The 15,735-nt window shown below is 40.1% G+C and overlaps 1 protein-coding gene across 3 annotated transcripts; it reads right to left on the minus strand.

The window, feature by feature from the left end:
• Positions 1–743: 743 nt before the first annotated feature.
• On the minus strand, positions 744–14,877 carry FBXO15 (F-box protein 15). 3 transcript variants are annotated; one of them, XM_081875101.1, is made up of 11 exons: positions 14,513–14,607; positions 13,498–13,618; positions 13,306–13,413; positions 12,049–12,153; positions 10,524–10,766; positions 8,397–8,606; positions 7,371–7,500; positions 6,306–6,385; positions 4,422–4,567; positions 1,848–1,972; positions 744–1,190 (listed from the first exon to the last, which is right to left on the minus strand). In XM_081875101.1, the coding sequence occupies exons 3-11, from the start codon at positions 13,407–13,409 to the stop codon at positions 921–923; spliced, it is 1,413 nt and encodes a 470-aa protein (XP_081731227.1). In that variant the 5' UTR covers positions 13,410–13,413; positions 13,498–13,618; positions 14,513–14,607; the 3' UTR covers positions 744–920. The 3 variants fall into 3 exon arrangements, with proteins under 3 accessions (XP_081731227.1, XP_081731226.1, XP_081731228.1); XM_081875100.1 differs by lacking the exon at positions 13,498–13,618 and having other exon boundaries at positions 14,517–14,877; XM_081875102.1 differs by lacking the exon at positions 13,498–13,618 and having other exon boundaries at positions 14,600–14,740.
• Between the last annotated feature and the right edge of the window lie 858 nt (positions 14,878–15,735).

Genomic DNA, 15,735 nt, shown 5'->3' on the forward strand with positions numbered 1-15,735 from the left:
CTGTATTTGTATTTGTATGTATATGTATTTGGTATATGTATTTGGCTTATATGACTCCAAGTGGAGGTTAAGATATAGATTCTATGAAATTATTGGCCTATGGCTATTAGTCATGTTGATTAAGTGTAAACCTTCATGTGCAGAGGCAAAAATCCACTGAATACCAGTTGCTGAGTGGCCTTTGAGTCCTGCTGGTGGTCTACAGGCAGCATATAATGGTCACTGCTGAAAACACAGGATGGTATTCAATGCAAGTCATATTCAGAGGAGCCCCCCTGGAGTTAATTAATTTAAGCTCATTAATTTCAATAGGCTTACTCCAAGGAGGACTTAGCTGAATACATCCCACAATGTTGGACTAAGTGGAATCATTTTGGATTTACAATGATTCAAAGCTTCGAAACATGCCTAGGTTTGTATTCCAACAAACAAAGATAATAGTCTGTAAACAGTACATCAGAAGTCATCCTGTTTTACTAAAGTAATCAAGGCCCCCACAAGAGTCTTTGTAACATTTTCCACTAATATCTCTGTTAAACAATATATTCTTACATTATGAGATACTGTTTCATGTTTATTTGTAAGTTTTTGGACTACAACTTCCATTAGCCATGCTGGCTGGGCCTGCTGGGAGTTTGGGTTGAACAGCAGCAGAAGGGCTTCAGGTTAGCCACTCCTGTTATTAGGATATGTTCCCTTATCTAACAAGAATGCTTAATTTCTGCAGGAACACACATAGTCTATTCAAAGACAAAGTAATTTATTTTACATGTTTACAGAAAATAAACCATTCTTTTTAATTCACAGACAGCTAACAGAAGAGTTTTTGTTACATGTAAATTATGGTACATATTTTTAGAGACAGGTAAAATTCAAAATAACCATCTTCATGTAAAGCAACTCCGTTTAAAAAACTAAATTCAGTAATTTGTACCAAACCAGCTATTAACTTTCTCGGTGCTCAAATAAAGGACCAGATTGATTATACAGTATTCATTTGTTTCTTCCATCCACACCAGCTCCATATGTACTTTTCCAGTCAAATCCATGTAATTCAAATAATAACTGGGTCCCAAATATTGATAGAGACCGGATGGCTTGGGAGATAGCACCATATTGACTGGAGCACTAAAACACCAATATGGTTTTTGTGAATCGTCCAGAAGGGTCACATCCATAATGAAACACTTCTAAAGCATGCAACAGACAACGAGAAGGGGAAAAAGTAGAAAGAAAATCAGTCTCCATACTCTGCACATGATACCAATAACACAATGATTATTCATTCAAAGGTGCATCTACAAAATCCTTATTCCCACAGAGCTATAGCTGGCTTTTGTTGCTACACAGAATATAGCAGACAGGATTAGCTGTAAAATAGTCCTTCTAACACAAAATCCTAATAACCCAGATACACTTCAATTAATTAAGTGTGACAAAATTAAGGTAGGTCATATTTATCTCCTTTGATTGTATAACAGCCAAGGTCAAAGACTTGTATTTTTAAAACAGCAATATTTTTAAGGTGTGGCTGTGGCAATCATGTTATTGTCCTATTGTTTTTGTTTATAGTTATCAGCAAAATAGCACAGAAGATATTTACATCTTCCTTCTGAATCACAGCATAAATCAGCAGCAGCGAACTCAATAAGGCCTAATTTCCCATTAAGCAGATGTGTAGAGGCTACACAAAGGTGTCACCAAAAACAAAACTAGCAGTATTTGCTAGACCAATGATTAACTTCTAAAAATATCCCTCAACCCCAATCTACCACATTACGGATCCCTAAATTCCTTTACCAGCTTTCCCTTCTCTCTCTCTTTCCACCCCTTCCCCCGCATTTTACCTGAACATTGCCTTCAAAAACACCTGTCATCCAAGATAAGCCAATGTTTCCAACAAGAGGTAGATGTTGGGCCGTTTTTTTGTAACTTATCACAGTAAACCTCAGGTATCCATTTCTAATGTAATCTGTAACAATCAGCAAGCCATAAAAAGATACCTCATATCAGATTAACAGTAAGTGGAACATTCTTCACTCTCCTCTAAATAAGATTTATGTCATCTATGAATACAAGATCCAAAATGAGTCACAGCCAGTCCACCAGACAGCTTTCTGATTGTGACATGGACATAGAGGTTAAAAGTGTATAACTTAAGACAACACTAACAGCATACTCACGATCACAATACCTCAAGAACCACCTTTCCCAAAATAAACCTACCAAGACCCTCTGATCATCATCTGAGGCCCTTCTTTGTGTACACCTCCACAAGAAGCCCGGAGGGTGGCAACATGAGAACAGGCCTTTTCTGCCCCCCCCCCCCCCATTTTTGGAATGCTCTCCTCAGGGAGGCTCTCCTGGCACCATCATTAAATATTTCCTCTATAACCAGGCTTCTGGCCTTTAGTATGTGTAGCCTTTTAGAAGTGGGTGAGATGTTTTTAATGTTTTTAATGTATTTCTTTTTTCCTCTTGGTTTTAATGTATCTATGTTTGGGTTTTTTGTCTGCCTGTTTGGTTGGTTGTCCATTGCTTTGGGTTGCCTAGGGCAAGATAAAGTGTCTAACACATTCAAATTACTGTTAACAACAACAACAACAACAACAACAAGAACAACAACAACAACAACAATGTGTTGTTATTATTACTCCAACTGTTAACACTGTAAAGGTCAGGGATGCTCAAGATGATGTCCTGAGGCCTGAAAGATTCCTAGGGCACTATGGCTGCTAAACTGATCAAACTGTATTATGCAATCTTCTACATTTATTTTCTACCCCTTTGCTAATAATCTTTACACTGCTCATCTTTTAATGGCCTCCAGACATATTAAATGCTCTTAGATAGCAAGTTGAACAAGAAATTCCACTAATCACCCCTCTTCAATATGAAAACTGACCATTTATGTCCACTTCAGTTTCTTTATCAATTCATCTGATTTTCCAAGAAGATGATTTTTGTGCTATAGCTATTAAAATTGTTAATAACCTTTGATGAGGGTCTATGTCAAAAGTTTTCAGAAGTTAATCTGCATGATAATCAGCTGATTCATCCTTACCCAAAATATTTCTTATTATAAATATCAGTATTGATACTTCTACAGTGTTTCAGGTTCATCTGCATATTTGGCTGACATGTTATATTCTAAGATGTAACCTTATCTTTTAGGTTATTGCCAACCTCAGAATTACATGACTAAGTGGAACCACAATGAAACTGTGCGGTATGAAACATTCCTGTTCTGTTTTCCGTTCTTTTATGTCCTCTCCTCCTCAGGCTCTATTATTTACTCCACCACCAGTCAGATAGCCGCAAAGAAAGTTCAATTTTCACTGGGCTGCTTTGGGAGTTATTTCCAACCCTAGGTTGCCCCCTCCAGCACTATTTTGTATGTCTGAAAACCTGAAGGTTTCTGCAAGCCTACTGATGCTTCCATCTTGTGCATGTATGATGCCATTTTGGCTACATAAAAGATTCATTATCACAAAACTGAATTTGCCGTAAGTAGATATGAGAATATAAAATGTCAAAATATAGAGTTAACTGTGTCTCCTGCCTATTATATTTCCTTCAGTCTAGCCCCAATGCACTGGTCACCATTTTCTGATACCTGAGCAATTGGAACAGAACAATATTCTGCTTGATGAGGGATCATGAGAAGAAAGGAAACAATATCTAAAACAGGCTTCCTCAACCTCGGCCCTCCAGATGTTTTTGGCCTACAACTCCCATTATCCCTAGCTAACAGGACCAGTGGTCAGGGATGATGGGAATTGTAGTCTCAAAAACATCTGGAGGGCCGAAGTTGAGGAAGCCTTATCTAAAATAATGGTGTGGTATCAGACACTGAGATCTCCACTCAGCTTCTCTCTACTGAGAAAGGCACAGTCAGTAGTTCTAGAAAATAATTTATTTGACGAACACTTGGCCTATCCTTCCAACTTATTAGATACATGCAGCAAACAATTAAGGAATTTTAAATTGTTAATGTGCAATGGTCAAGAAGGTTTCCTGCAAGGCCAATCAAAAGTTCCAATAAAATCAATCAAGGGGTAGGGGTCAGCTAAGAAGCCATTGTGTAAAACAAAAATAGTTGACTGCTACTATCAAATGAGCAGTACCTGGCCAAAGTCACATCTATCATAACCATGTCCCTTCCTATTCATGTCCCTTCCTGTCCATGTCCCTTCCTGTTTGCCCCCAGGGAACAGCCAGAGAAATCTACAACTCCTGCCTTGGGCAGGGATCCCCTTGGCTTCCCCAGGCAGCTGCAATCTTGCTCCACTCAGACCAAGAAGAGACAATGTGTCCAGGTTGGAGGGGGGGGTAATTACAGAGAAGGATCATTCTTGTGGTTAGGAACACATACTAAAATTAGATCAACAGAAACCATCTTAAGGATGCCTTCAAAGTACCTTTTTTACAAAACAAACTACGAAATGTGCCACACATGTAAGTATTTCCTCTGCTGTGTAAGTCAATGTGCAGCTGATAGCCATGCATGCCATATTCTGGGTCAATATCATCCAAGATAGCCTTATCTGGGGCTGCAGCATATCTCCTGAAACAAAGAATAGGAAAGAAATAAGGCACAGTGTATAAAAATATGTTAAGAAAACATAAAACAAAATGCTTGTGAATTTCTTCCCATTTTTCATAGCTACTTTCAGCTTCAAATATTCCTACTCAGGCTGTGTTGTCATCTGAGCAGCCTTTAGAAATTAGCACATTTAAACAGCCTTGATTTAAACATATTTGTAAGTGAATTTCTCTGGCAGTTTTCAATCATGTTTGAACTGGATAACAAGATCCCAGTAACACAGATTAATTTCTAAAATACTTCCTTGTGAAATCAGTTTCAAAATGCATATGGTGTTATCCCATGTACTGTCATCTTGGTTTTGCTTGAATGTCTGTTACAGTAGTTTGGTCGTTCTTGTATTCAATTCTAGTACACACTAAGCTGTAAAGCAGCAGGAAGAGAAGACAACATATTCTCTGTGGAGGGTCACTTGTCCTTAAATATGGAGAACAGCTTCTATTTACCCCTGCTGATTTATATGTGGAAGGGTTCCTGTTTTACTCCCACTCCCAACACAAAACCTTCTAATAGCTGTCACCATATAGCTATACTTAAACTATAACCCGGTAGTCGTTATGCTTTATACATTGTACAAAACCAGCCAGGTATGCTTTTAAGTAAATAAAAACCAAGATGTTCTTTATGTATAAACTATAAAGGGAAAATAAGGTTTTATAAATGACAGTTGCTTGCAAATACATACACTTACATAAGACTGACTTGGAAAGCATAGGTCCCATCCCTATCAAACTTAATACCCTTAGTCACTCAGTTCTCTCCACTGCCAGGTACAGAGGACTTATGCTGGTTTGCTATGAGCCGGGCACGCAGGCAGTTCTCTCTCTGGTCAGCTCCAGAAGCAACTTGCTGAATTCTCTCTCTCTGTTAACAACCAAGCCTCTCTGCCAATCTTCAGCTTAAGCCATTGATTCAGCTCTATTGGGGGAGACTATACTTCCAGGCTTTCTTTAGCCTCAGTAGCCCATCTTCCACTTGTCTCAGCTCTAGACTTCAGATTTCTCTCCCAGCCGCTTCTTCTGGTTCACAGTCTCAGTCAGTTTCACTATTTCTGAACAGTGATAGGACTGGCCTTTGTACGTTGCAGCCAGCCTACTTGTCAATCAATCAGATTTGAGTGACATAGAATTCTGTGTCTTCAAACCACTTTTCAGGTCCAATGAGTGACCTAGAATTTCTACCCAGTAAGCCAACCAGAAGTGAAATTTTACAATCCTCTCAGTATAAAAAGAACCCAGCTTTTCTCAGACCAGTCTTACACAATTAACTGCCAGCCACCAACAGACAATCATTATTTCAAACTTAACCTTTCACACAGCCCCAAATAATACATTATATATTAAACAAACACATTCTAAAAGGTGATTTCTTCAAATCCTCTGCCAAAATAAAAGGGAAAACACTTCTAGAAAATGGGAGAACTGAGTATATAAAACTCAACTCTATAATCATTTATAGTTATAGGTATCAGGCAAATGTTTAATGGAACCTCAATAATTTAAGTAATTTAATTAAACATTTTATATGCACCATTAAAGCCACAGATTGTTGTGCTTTGTAAGTCAATTATTGGGCACTGCCCAACGTAATTCACATTCTTGTTGAAAAGGAATCATATTTAAGGGAAGTTATGTTTCAAGAGAACTTAAGTCGTAGAGCTACACTCAGCATCCATAAGACAACTAAAATCGGTACTTACACTGTGGCAGAGCCAAGGGTGCTTCTTTCAATGAGCTGATGATAATGAAGACATGCCATAACGAAAGCAATTTCACTTTTCTAAAAAGTTAATTATAGAGAACATATATTTTCAGCATGAAGTATTTAATTTTCCAAAAGGACTTTTGAAGAGTAAAGTCCATTTAAGCTCATAGAAAAACTTGTCCTACTCCAGATTATAACCATGTATCACTGGCATTTTAATATACTATTTTTATAACTTAAAAGCAACAGACTACAATTCATGTCAATTGCTGTACACGGTTCCCATCTATTATTTAAACGCCTGAACAGGCTACAAAAGGAGCCTTTGAAGGATGCAAAGTGTCATAATAACATAATAACCTGGCTGGATTAGGCCAAAGGCCCATCTGGTCCAGCATCCTGTTCTCACAGTGGTCCAGCAGATTTGTGGGGAAGCCCACAAATAGGAATCGAGTGCAACAGCACTCTCCCCTCTTGTGATAGTCCTTTTTTTGGTACTCAAAAAGAAAATTAGAATTAAAAATAGGAAAATACTAGAGTTCTTTGTGTTAATAAACTGGAAATCTGATCCAAAATCTACTGCCTTAATAAATGGAACTCTATGAAATCCTGATTAAGAAAATAAAAAATATACCTTTCCAGAATTATTCTACAATGGCAAAGTAAAACTAGGAAGGGCAAGCAGCTTTGTTCAACCCCAGTATAAGAAAACATGTTGTCCCTGAATTCCTTGTACTTCTAGAAGTAATTCCATCTACCATAACACAATCTTCATACACCTTTCAGCAGCAGCCACATTGTATAATTTATCAGTACATTTTGGAGTAGCCATACTATTAACCAAATAACAGATAAAGAAGGCAGAAAATAAAGAAATGAATAATCTTAAAACAAAGCCTTAACAGCTAGTTAGCATATGGAATAAGAAACTTGAAACTAGTTTAGGTTTTATGACCTGCAGTATTGTTTTCATCTTGTAAAGGGGGATATGTAAGTTTACATATAAGAAAACAAAATAAGAGCCACTGCAGAAAGCATCTTATTGGGGGAGTAATCTTACCTTCCAAACTCCCACCAAGAGTCCTTGATCAAAACAGTAAAGTTCAACAAGGGCATCACAGCCAATCATCTTTGCATTTTCTGTCAGGTTAGCCAGATCATATTCAGAAATTAAAGAACGTTGCAAAGGCCTTTCAAGAGACATCAAGTTAGTTAAGAAAAGAACAGGTATTGTTAATATGGAAGTTTGATTAGTTTTTGTCTTTTCCAAAACGCTGACATAATCAACTAAAAAGCTATTGCACATAACTTGTTTTTGGAACAAATTATAAGAACAATACTGCAACTATTACTGAAGGGGTTTCCAACTTCCCCTTTGTTGGGTGTCAACTCCTGTCCCCTCCAGCTTCAAAGTCTAAGGCAGGGTTGTCCAACCTATGGCCTCCCAATGTTGTTGGACTACATCTTTCCTCATCCCCAGGCAGCATTGCCAATAGTCAAGGGAGATATAATCCAACAACATCTGAAGGGCGACAGGTTAGCCATTTTCTGTGCTTGTTTTCTTATTGCACAAGCAATGTGTACATGGAGGACATGAGGAACACTGGAATCAATCACCGTCTGATGCCAAATCCATGGATCCAGAAATCTCCTAAGCAAGCAATAATAAGCAATCACCATACTGCTATGATAAATAGCTGTATGCATACATCTCTTTGCCTTCCTTCTGTGTTAGGTATGATAGTCCAGAACACACTGCATATGGAACTTAACATGACCCTGGACTATATTACTGTCTGCTACTACACCACAATTGACTGTCACTGGTGGGTAACTGATTTGCAAAGTACAGTGCTGTGGTAAATGTCCTTCTACTACAAACAGTGAAAAATAAGAATTCTAAAAAAATGTGTCAACAAATTATTCATCAGGAAGCTTCAGAAAGCAACCACTGCTCAATATGCTAAGAACACAAGTTGGGTGGCAATCCTAGCCCCCATTATCCAGAAGTAAGATCCGCTGAATTCAACAGGACTTACTTCTGAGTAGATGTGGTGAGGACTGCACAATTAAAGAATTAACTTACCTATTCTTAGGATGAACTTTGCTGTCACTCAGAAGTATAGGTGTCACTCCAAATATCTGCAAACCTGACAAAGTGTCTAAACAAGGCCACTTTAAATAATTCCAATACACAGTAACAGATGTCTCATTATAAGAGATGTCTGTCTGTTCCAGCACATGTTGCTTTCCATTTCTGTCCTTTAGTATGACCATCCATTTTAAACCAGAAATCCTGTTATTGGGAAAGCAAAAGGCAGAGTGCAAAGTTTAAGGTAATAATCCTAAGCAAGCCCAGCATCAGTTAAACTGGTGTAAAGTACAACAGATCCGAACGCCACAGCAAGGCTACTGCTGGCTGAGCCAGTCTATAAAATACTGTTTGAGTTACACTACCCTGTTAGCGGGTTTAATTTGCACTGGGCTGTCAGGTCACATGACCAAGGTGGGTGAGCTTAGGATCGAGCCTAAATCTTCTCTGTTTAGTCCACCAGGCATGTCTCAGCTGGAGGGTCCTAGCTAAGCCAGGATGGGAGAGATATGTCATTATATCTCTGGCTGCGCCGAGGATGATGGAGTTACCGTATTTTTCGCTCTATAACACGCACCTGACCATAACACGCACATCGTTTTTAGAGGAGGAAAACAAGGGAAAAAACATTCTGAATGAAACAGTGGATGTATCATTTTTGGGCTTCATGCTGTGGACACAGACATGTGATCTGATGGTGAATTTGGGGTGACCCAATGCCAAAATCCTGAGGATCCCTGTGGATCCATGCTTTGTAACCACGTTTTTGCACCATTGCAGCCCCAGGCAACAGTGGGTGCGTGATTTTTTTGGTGCAGGCTGTAGCCATGGACATGCTATGTGATGTGATGGTGAATTTGGGGTGACCCAATGCAAAGATCCTGAGAATCCCTGTGGATCCATGCTTTGTAACCACATTTTTGCACCATTGCAGCCTCAGGCAACAGTGGGTGCGTGATTTTGGGGGGGCAGGCTGTAGCCATGGACATGCTATGTGATCTGATGGTGAATTTGGGGTGACCCAATGCAAAGATCCTGAGGATCCATGTGGATCCATGCTTTTTAACCACGTTTTTGCACCATTGCAGCCCCAGGCAACAGTGGGTGTGTGATTTGGGGGGGGGGGCAGGCTGTAGCCATGGACATGCTATGTGATCTGATGGTGAATTTGGGGTGACTCAATGCAAAGATCCTGAGGATCCATGTGGATCTATGCTTTGTAACCACATTTTAAGTGGGGAGCGAAGGAAAAACAAAGAAGGGACATGAGAGGGGTGTGCAGAGAAGCAGCTGGCTAAGAATGCAGGAGAGGGATTTAACGGGTTGGAGGAAAGAAAGGCAAAAGTTTCCCCCCACCCAAGCCAGCCATCTCTCTCTCTCTCTCTCTCTCTCTCTCTCCCTCCCCCTCTCTCTCTCCCTCTCCCCCAGCAGCACCGGAGCTTGCCTGGAGGGGAGGGGCTTTCCCTGCTCTTTGTTCCGTTTCAGCAAACACAGCAACGAAACAGAGGAGGGTGGGCAGTAAGACCCTGAGGCAGAATGCAGGAAAGCAGCCACTTCCTCTTTTCAGGTTTCGCTTCTCCGTGCAGCGCTGCGATTTGATTTTTCCTGATTTTTCGGCTCCAGGGACCACACATTCGCTCTATAACACGCACAGACATTTCCCCTTCCTTTTTAGGAGAAAAAATCTGCGTGTTATAGAGGGGAAAATACGGTAAGTCAGTGTAGCCTGGCTGTACTGGGAACCTCCTGACTCATCCAGAGAGCTTCTGGATCTGCTCATCGCAGTTGACCTTGCTGTAGGATTGCTCCCTTAGAGTGTCACTTCTACATACAGATAAAGAACATTAAAATTAATTATAATCAAAATGCTTGGAATTTCATAGAAGACAGCCACATTTCCCCAAAACATGCTCTACAAACAAAATCCAAAGCTAACAAAATTATCTATATTCTTTCAGTTTTATTAACTTCCTACCTGGTAACTAAATATTAATCATAGTATCAATTTTACATATATTTATCAAATGATCCATTTTTTTCTTCCTTTACTCACAAATAAAAAAGATAGTCATTAAAATATTTAAAATGTCCATGTATTACACATTATATAAAACTGCTCACTTGATAGCTTCTTTGGTTTTCAGTGGAAGGCCAGTACAGGCATTTATTGGCTTCAGAAGCTGAATCAGATCAGCTTTGCCAGCAGCTTTTTTTTTCATGATGTACTCTTTCTTCCAATATCCTGACTCTCTATCTTGCAACTCTGGAAGATTCAGAGAGACAGCTGATTCCTGGGCAGATTCAGTCCTCCATTTTTTTCTTTTAGGCAGAAAAGACTTAGAATATATTTTGAACCAGATTGTACTGGAGAAAAATACAACATAAAATAACATAAGAATCACTGAAATATTTAAAGAGCATGCTGTTCTGAGATAATGTTTAAGCCATCATTAAGTATCAGGAGGCAGATTCCATCTTCTACCAAAGAAATGCCAACACTTTGAATGATCTTAATGTAGCTGAACTGCTACAATTTTTGTTAATTAGCACTCATGATCCAGCTTTATGTCATTCTCTATTAATGTTAGACTAAAATTAACACTAAAATTGACTATTGGATGATAAGCGCACAACATTATTTATTCATAGACTCAATTTTTATCCCACCATCCTTCAAAACAAGTCTCAGGACAGTCATCAACAATTGAAAAGCTAACAAACACAATCAATATAATCAATATTAAAAGAGCATAAATGACTACAAATTATTTATGACTGTTCTGGATTCCTTAGAATAAGATATTAGGTGACCACCTAAGAAACTAAATTAAAAACCCCAACAGTTTCTTAACAAATTATATCAAAGGGAATCCCCCGTGTCTTCTGCCAGCCAATCCAACATCAAACAACACTACTTTCATAGCAGCACCTGTAAAAAGGCCCAAGTGCCTAAGGAGGTTTGTATTTTGAATTGTACCCAGAACAGCTTGGGAGCCACTAAGATCCAAATGGCACATACATAATCACTGTTAAGTATAACCTCCCTGCACACCCAGTGGCCAAGAATTACTAAGGCAATTTTTTCTGATGCACGGAGGGGAAATAAGTGCCTAAAAAGCAGTTAAACATCTGATATTTATAGACCTAACAAAAGTTTACTGGCACACACATGTGTCCTTGTTTACTATTATATTTTTATTCACTTATTATCCTTAATCCTTTTTCAAGCCACATCCTCAAGGCCAATGATGGGAAGGGGGAGTACTACAGTATACAGAAAATACATACAAAATATTATGAGCATGTAAATGTGTAGTATTTATTTACAATATTTATATACCATATTTCTACCATAACAGTTCTCAAAACAGTAGATGAAGCAGAGGTGTTTCTGATGCAGGGCAGCACTTGCTTTATTCCCCAAACTGGGGCAAATCACATTCAGACTGATTCAAACCGCCGCATAGCTTAATAACACTATATATGTTCTTTCATGTAAACTGCTGTAACGATGAGAAAAAATTAGTACAGTAAGTTGTACTTGCTTGCTTCCTCCCAATGATCAAACATAAAGGGATAATATAAATTAGATTATAATGAGTGCTGTCATGTTAAAAACCTCTGGCTATATTTTACTGTCCCTTACTTGTCATTGGACAGATGATAAAAACTTTTATTCACACAGCCAGTACACAGCAGTGACTCTGCATTCAGGTAGGATAATATCTTCAGTAGTATCTCTGATGGCATTCTGGAGGATGAAGACGAAAAAGTGATGCAGTTATTTGAGTGGAAGAAACATGCAGCAGCATATATCAGAATGAAATCTATCCCTGCTTCATAAATCTGGAACACAAAAATCTGTCTACATGAAAACAAAAGCAGAAATAACCTGTAGAATTCCATCATTACACACAAACATAATATGAAGGTAAATGTAATTTAGGGCACAATGGGCATCTCTCACTCATTTAAAGGAACTTAAGTGGAAAAACTTTTCATTCTAGTGATAGAATCAGTGTCACTCCTGCTTGCACACAGAAGTCCAGAAGAGTTTTAGCAGGTGGAAATATATACCAACAGTTCACGACATGGATCAGCACTGTTACATAGAAGGTGTCTATGTCAGTGCAGAAAAGGTCCCTATTGTGTGAGGGGAAATATGACAAGCACACTAGCTCTAACTTTATGGTGTCTATCCCTGTCAACCTCCCCAAGTTGGAGGCAAACATCTGTAACACAGAGTCTGTTCTATTAATATAGGCTTCCTCACATGAACTCAGGGTTATAAATTACATAGGGGACCTACTTGAGTAGAAAAGGCTCCTCACCCCAGAAGTTATCCCTCCAATTCATGTAGGGTGGTAGGGATGCTCATCCCCACTGTCTCTCATCATGTTATAAACTAAAACACTTGACTAGGTCTGCATCATGTAGCACCAATCCACACTGTACATAGAATGACCAATTTCATTTCATACATTATGACTACTACACTGAGCCTCAACCACACATATAGGTTTCTCAGCAGCTTCCACATTTCTACCCTCATTTATGAAGTGGTACAAGCCTCATTGTTATTATGAAAATATACGATTCGTTATTAGGGATGACACCGCCATGAGCTGTTCAGATACACAAAATTAATTTAGCATTTTCAATGTACAATCACCAAAAGAATTCAGTTTACCTTCAGGGTCATGTGAAAGAATCTGTGGTTACACACCAAGACATGTTTACAATTAAACCAGCTCTTGAAATCATAAATGTTCAGCTAAGTATTTAAAAGATAAATACTTGTCTACAATCCTAAGCATGCTTGCTAGAGAATAAGTACAACCGAATTCAGTGAGATTTACATACAAGGTAAGCATGCATCTGTAAAGCATCAAGTGCATGTTACCTGTCAAAATCAATTGCAGAATTTGACTTGATACTAGTAGACCTCGTACACATCCTGCGAGTGTGTGTCTTTTTGAGTTGCATGGCTGCTGGGTATTCCGACATAGCACTATAAAAAACAACACATATTATCATCATCATCATCATCAGGGGTGGGAATCTTAGGCCCAAGGTCAAATGTGATCCCCCAAACCTCTCTCTCAGGTCTTTAGTCCCAGGCCACAGTTCTCACCAGCCCAATTTCATGCCCTCCTTGAGTGATTTTGGCCAAGCTGGGATGCATCCTTGAATTGTACTGTGATGATGCCACTTGCCTGCCTGGATGGAAAGATTCGATGGGTGTATATACAAATCTAACTTTTAGGTAGAAAGTCGCATACTATCCAAAGGTACAAATCACCTGTTGCTCCACTCACTTTTACCTCTGTCCACTCTCACCACTGGGTCCCCAGAAGACTGCCAGCAAGGGGAATACAGCCCAATAAGCTTGCAAAATTATTTGTTTGCTGTTGTTCGTTGGGTTTTTCATGTTCTTACCCTCTTATAAACTCTTATAAATCCCACCAAGTTAAATGAGTCTTCCTCCCAAGCGAGTACAGGATTGTGGCCCAAGGTTTGCAACACTTGAAAAAGTGTTAAGCATAGGCTGTTTAATGTTTTCTCTACCATCTTTCTTTTTTATTGTAATTATGTTGTCGTGCTGGTGTTGTTCAGCATGGTTTTGGTCTGAAAACCAACCCAGGAGTATTTATGGATGAGTCGCTACATCATATTACAGTGGTACCTCGGTTTACAACCATAATCCGTTTCAGAGGTCTGTTTGTAAACCAAAACAGGTTGTAACCCAAGGTGCGCTTTCACCAATAGGGCCTCCAAAAAATTTTTGTTCGTAATCCAAAACAATGGGTTGTAATCCAAAAAAAGGTTGCAAAAAAAAGGTTGCAAACTTCCAGGTTTGACGTGTTTGTAATCCAAAACATATGCAAACCAAGGTACCACTGTACTACAATTCCTCCTAAAAAAGGAGTCAAATTCAAGAATGAAACAGCAACACTACCAATCAGCTTAAAAGGGACACATAATGGGCACATAACAAGCAGAAAAACAGGTAAGTGCCCCCTCAAACACACACACACACACACACACACACACTTTTCCATTGACATAAAGACTTAGGCTGTATATTCTGTGAGAGAAAGCGAGTAAACCTGCCTAAAACTGTGAGACTCAAGAAAGGCACCGGGGGATCTGGGTTTAGGGCGTTCAAACAAGACGCCCCGTGATCCCCCACCCACCCCAGCAGTAGCGCCTGAAGGAGCGACTAAGAATGGCGACCGCGAGTCGACGCCGGGAGAAGGGATCGCGTCGGACAACGGGCGCGAAACCCCTAAGCTGTGCTGCCTCAGAATCCAACCGCGTCCTGTCGCCATGGCGACGTCCGTCGAAACAGAGCGGGGAGTGGGATGGCCCTTCGCTACCGCCCAGGCAAGGCCGCGAGCGCGTCTGCAAAGAACGCGACCAAGCCGAACAAAAAGGAGCCCCGGGCAGAATTCTTCCGCCGGCGCTCCTGAATTTATTCCCCACAAGCAGCTTCCTTCCTGCACTTGGGTCAATGTAGAGTATCTAAGGGGCGGGTCGTGGCGAGACGGACGCGCGTAGGGCGGGGTCGCCTGTTGCCAAAATAAAGGAGAAGGCCGGAGACGCGTTCTTTGCTGCTTTTGTCCTGGGGGCGGGGAGAGTTGGCCGATAGGGCTGATCCTGATCTATCCCAATTCCCAATGCACGTTTCCTCAGAAGTTTAATGGCCCCACTCCCAAGGAAACGTGCACAGACAACCAAATGTACTGGTAACCTCAGTCTTTAGGAAATCCCATGCGTTTTCTCGGAAGCAAGCCCCACAACTGTGCCCTCATGGGGCTTTGCTGGCGTGCTGTCAAAACGTGCAAAGGATGGCATCCTTACAGCGCAATCCCGTAAGACCCAGCTAGATTATTTCCTGTAGCCTGGGAGTTAAACCCCGTTGGATTCAGTAGAACTGATTTATTAGATAAATGTATAGGATTGCTAGCTTTCCTTATGCCGGGCACAGTTTTTTTTTGGGGGGGGGGCATTCTACCACGTGAGTGAGCATCCGCAGCCCAAATACAGGTTTGCTTCTTGCACACGAAAGCTGCGCCATTCTGAGTTGACGGTAGTGCACGCGTCTTTCTTGCAGACGTCTGCACACATAATGCTTGCACACCACGAGTCTGACCTTCCCAGATGGCGGGATAGTGCCTATTTGAAGATAGCCCTATGAAGTTTTACAGAACCTGCTTAAAGGGCAAATAATTATTTCTGAGCAATGCCTGCAGCACGAACCTAACCTTTTATTTATTATGCAAACGATAAAGGGTGGACAGGTCACGTACGCTCAATATAGAGACAGACG

This window comes from Podarcis erhardii, assembly GCF_964252035.2.
Source record: "Podarcis erhardii genome assembly, chromosome: 8".
NCBI classification, from domain to species: domain Eukaryota; kingdom Metazoa; phylum Chordata; class Lepidosauria; order Squamata; family Lacertidae; genus Podarcis; species Podarcis erhardii.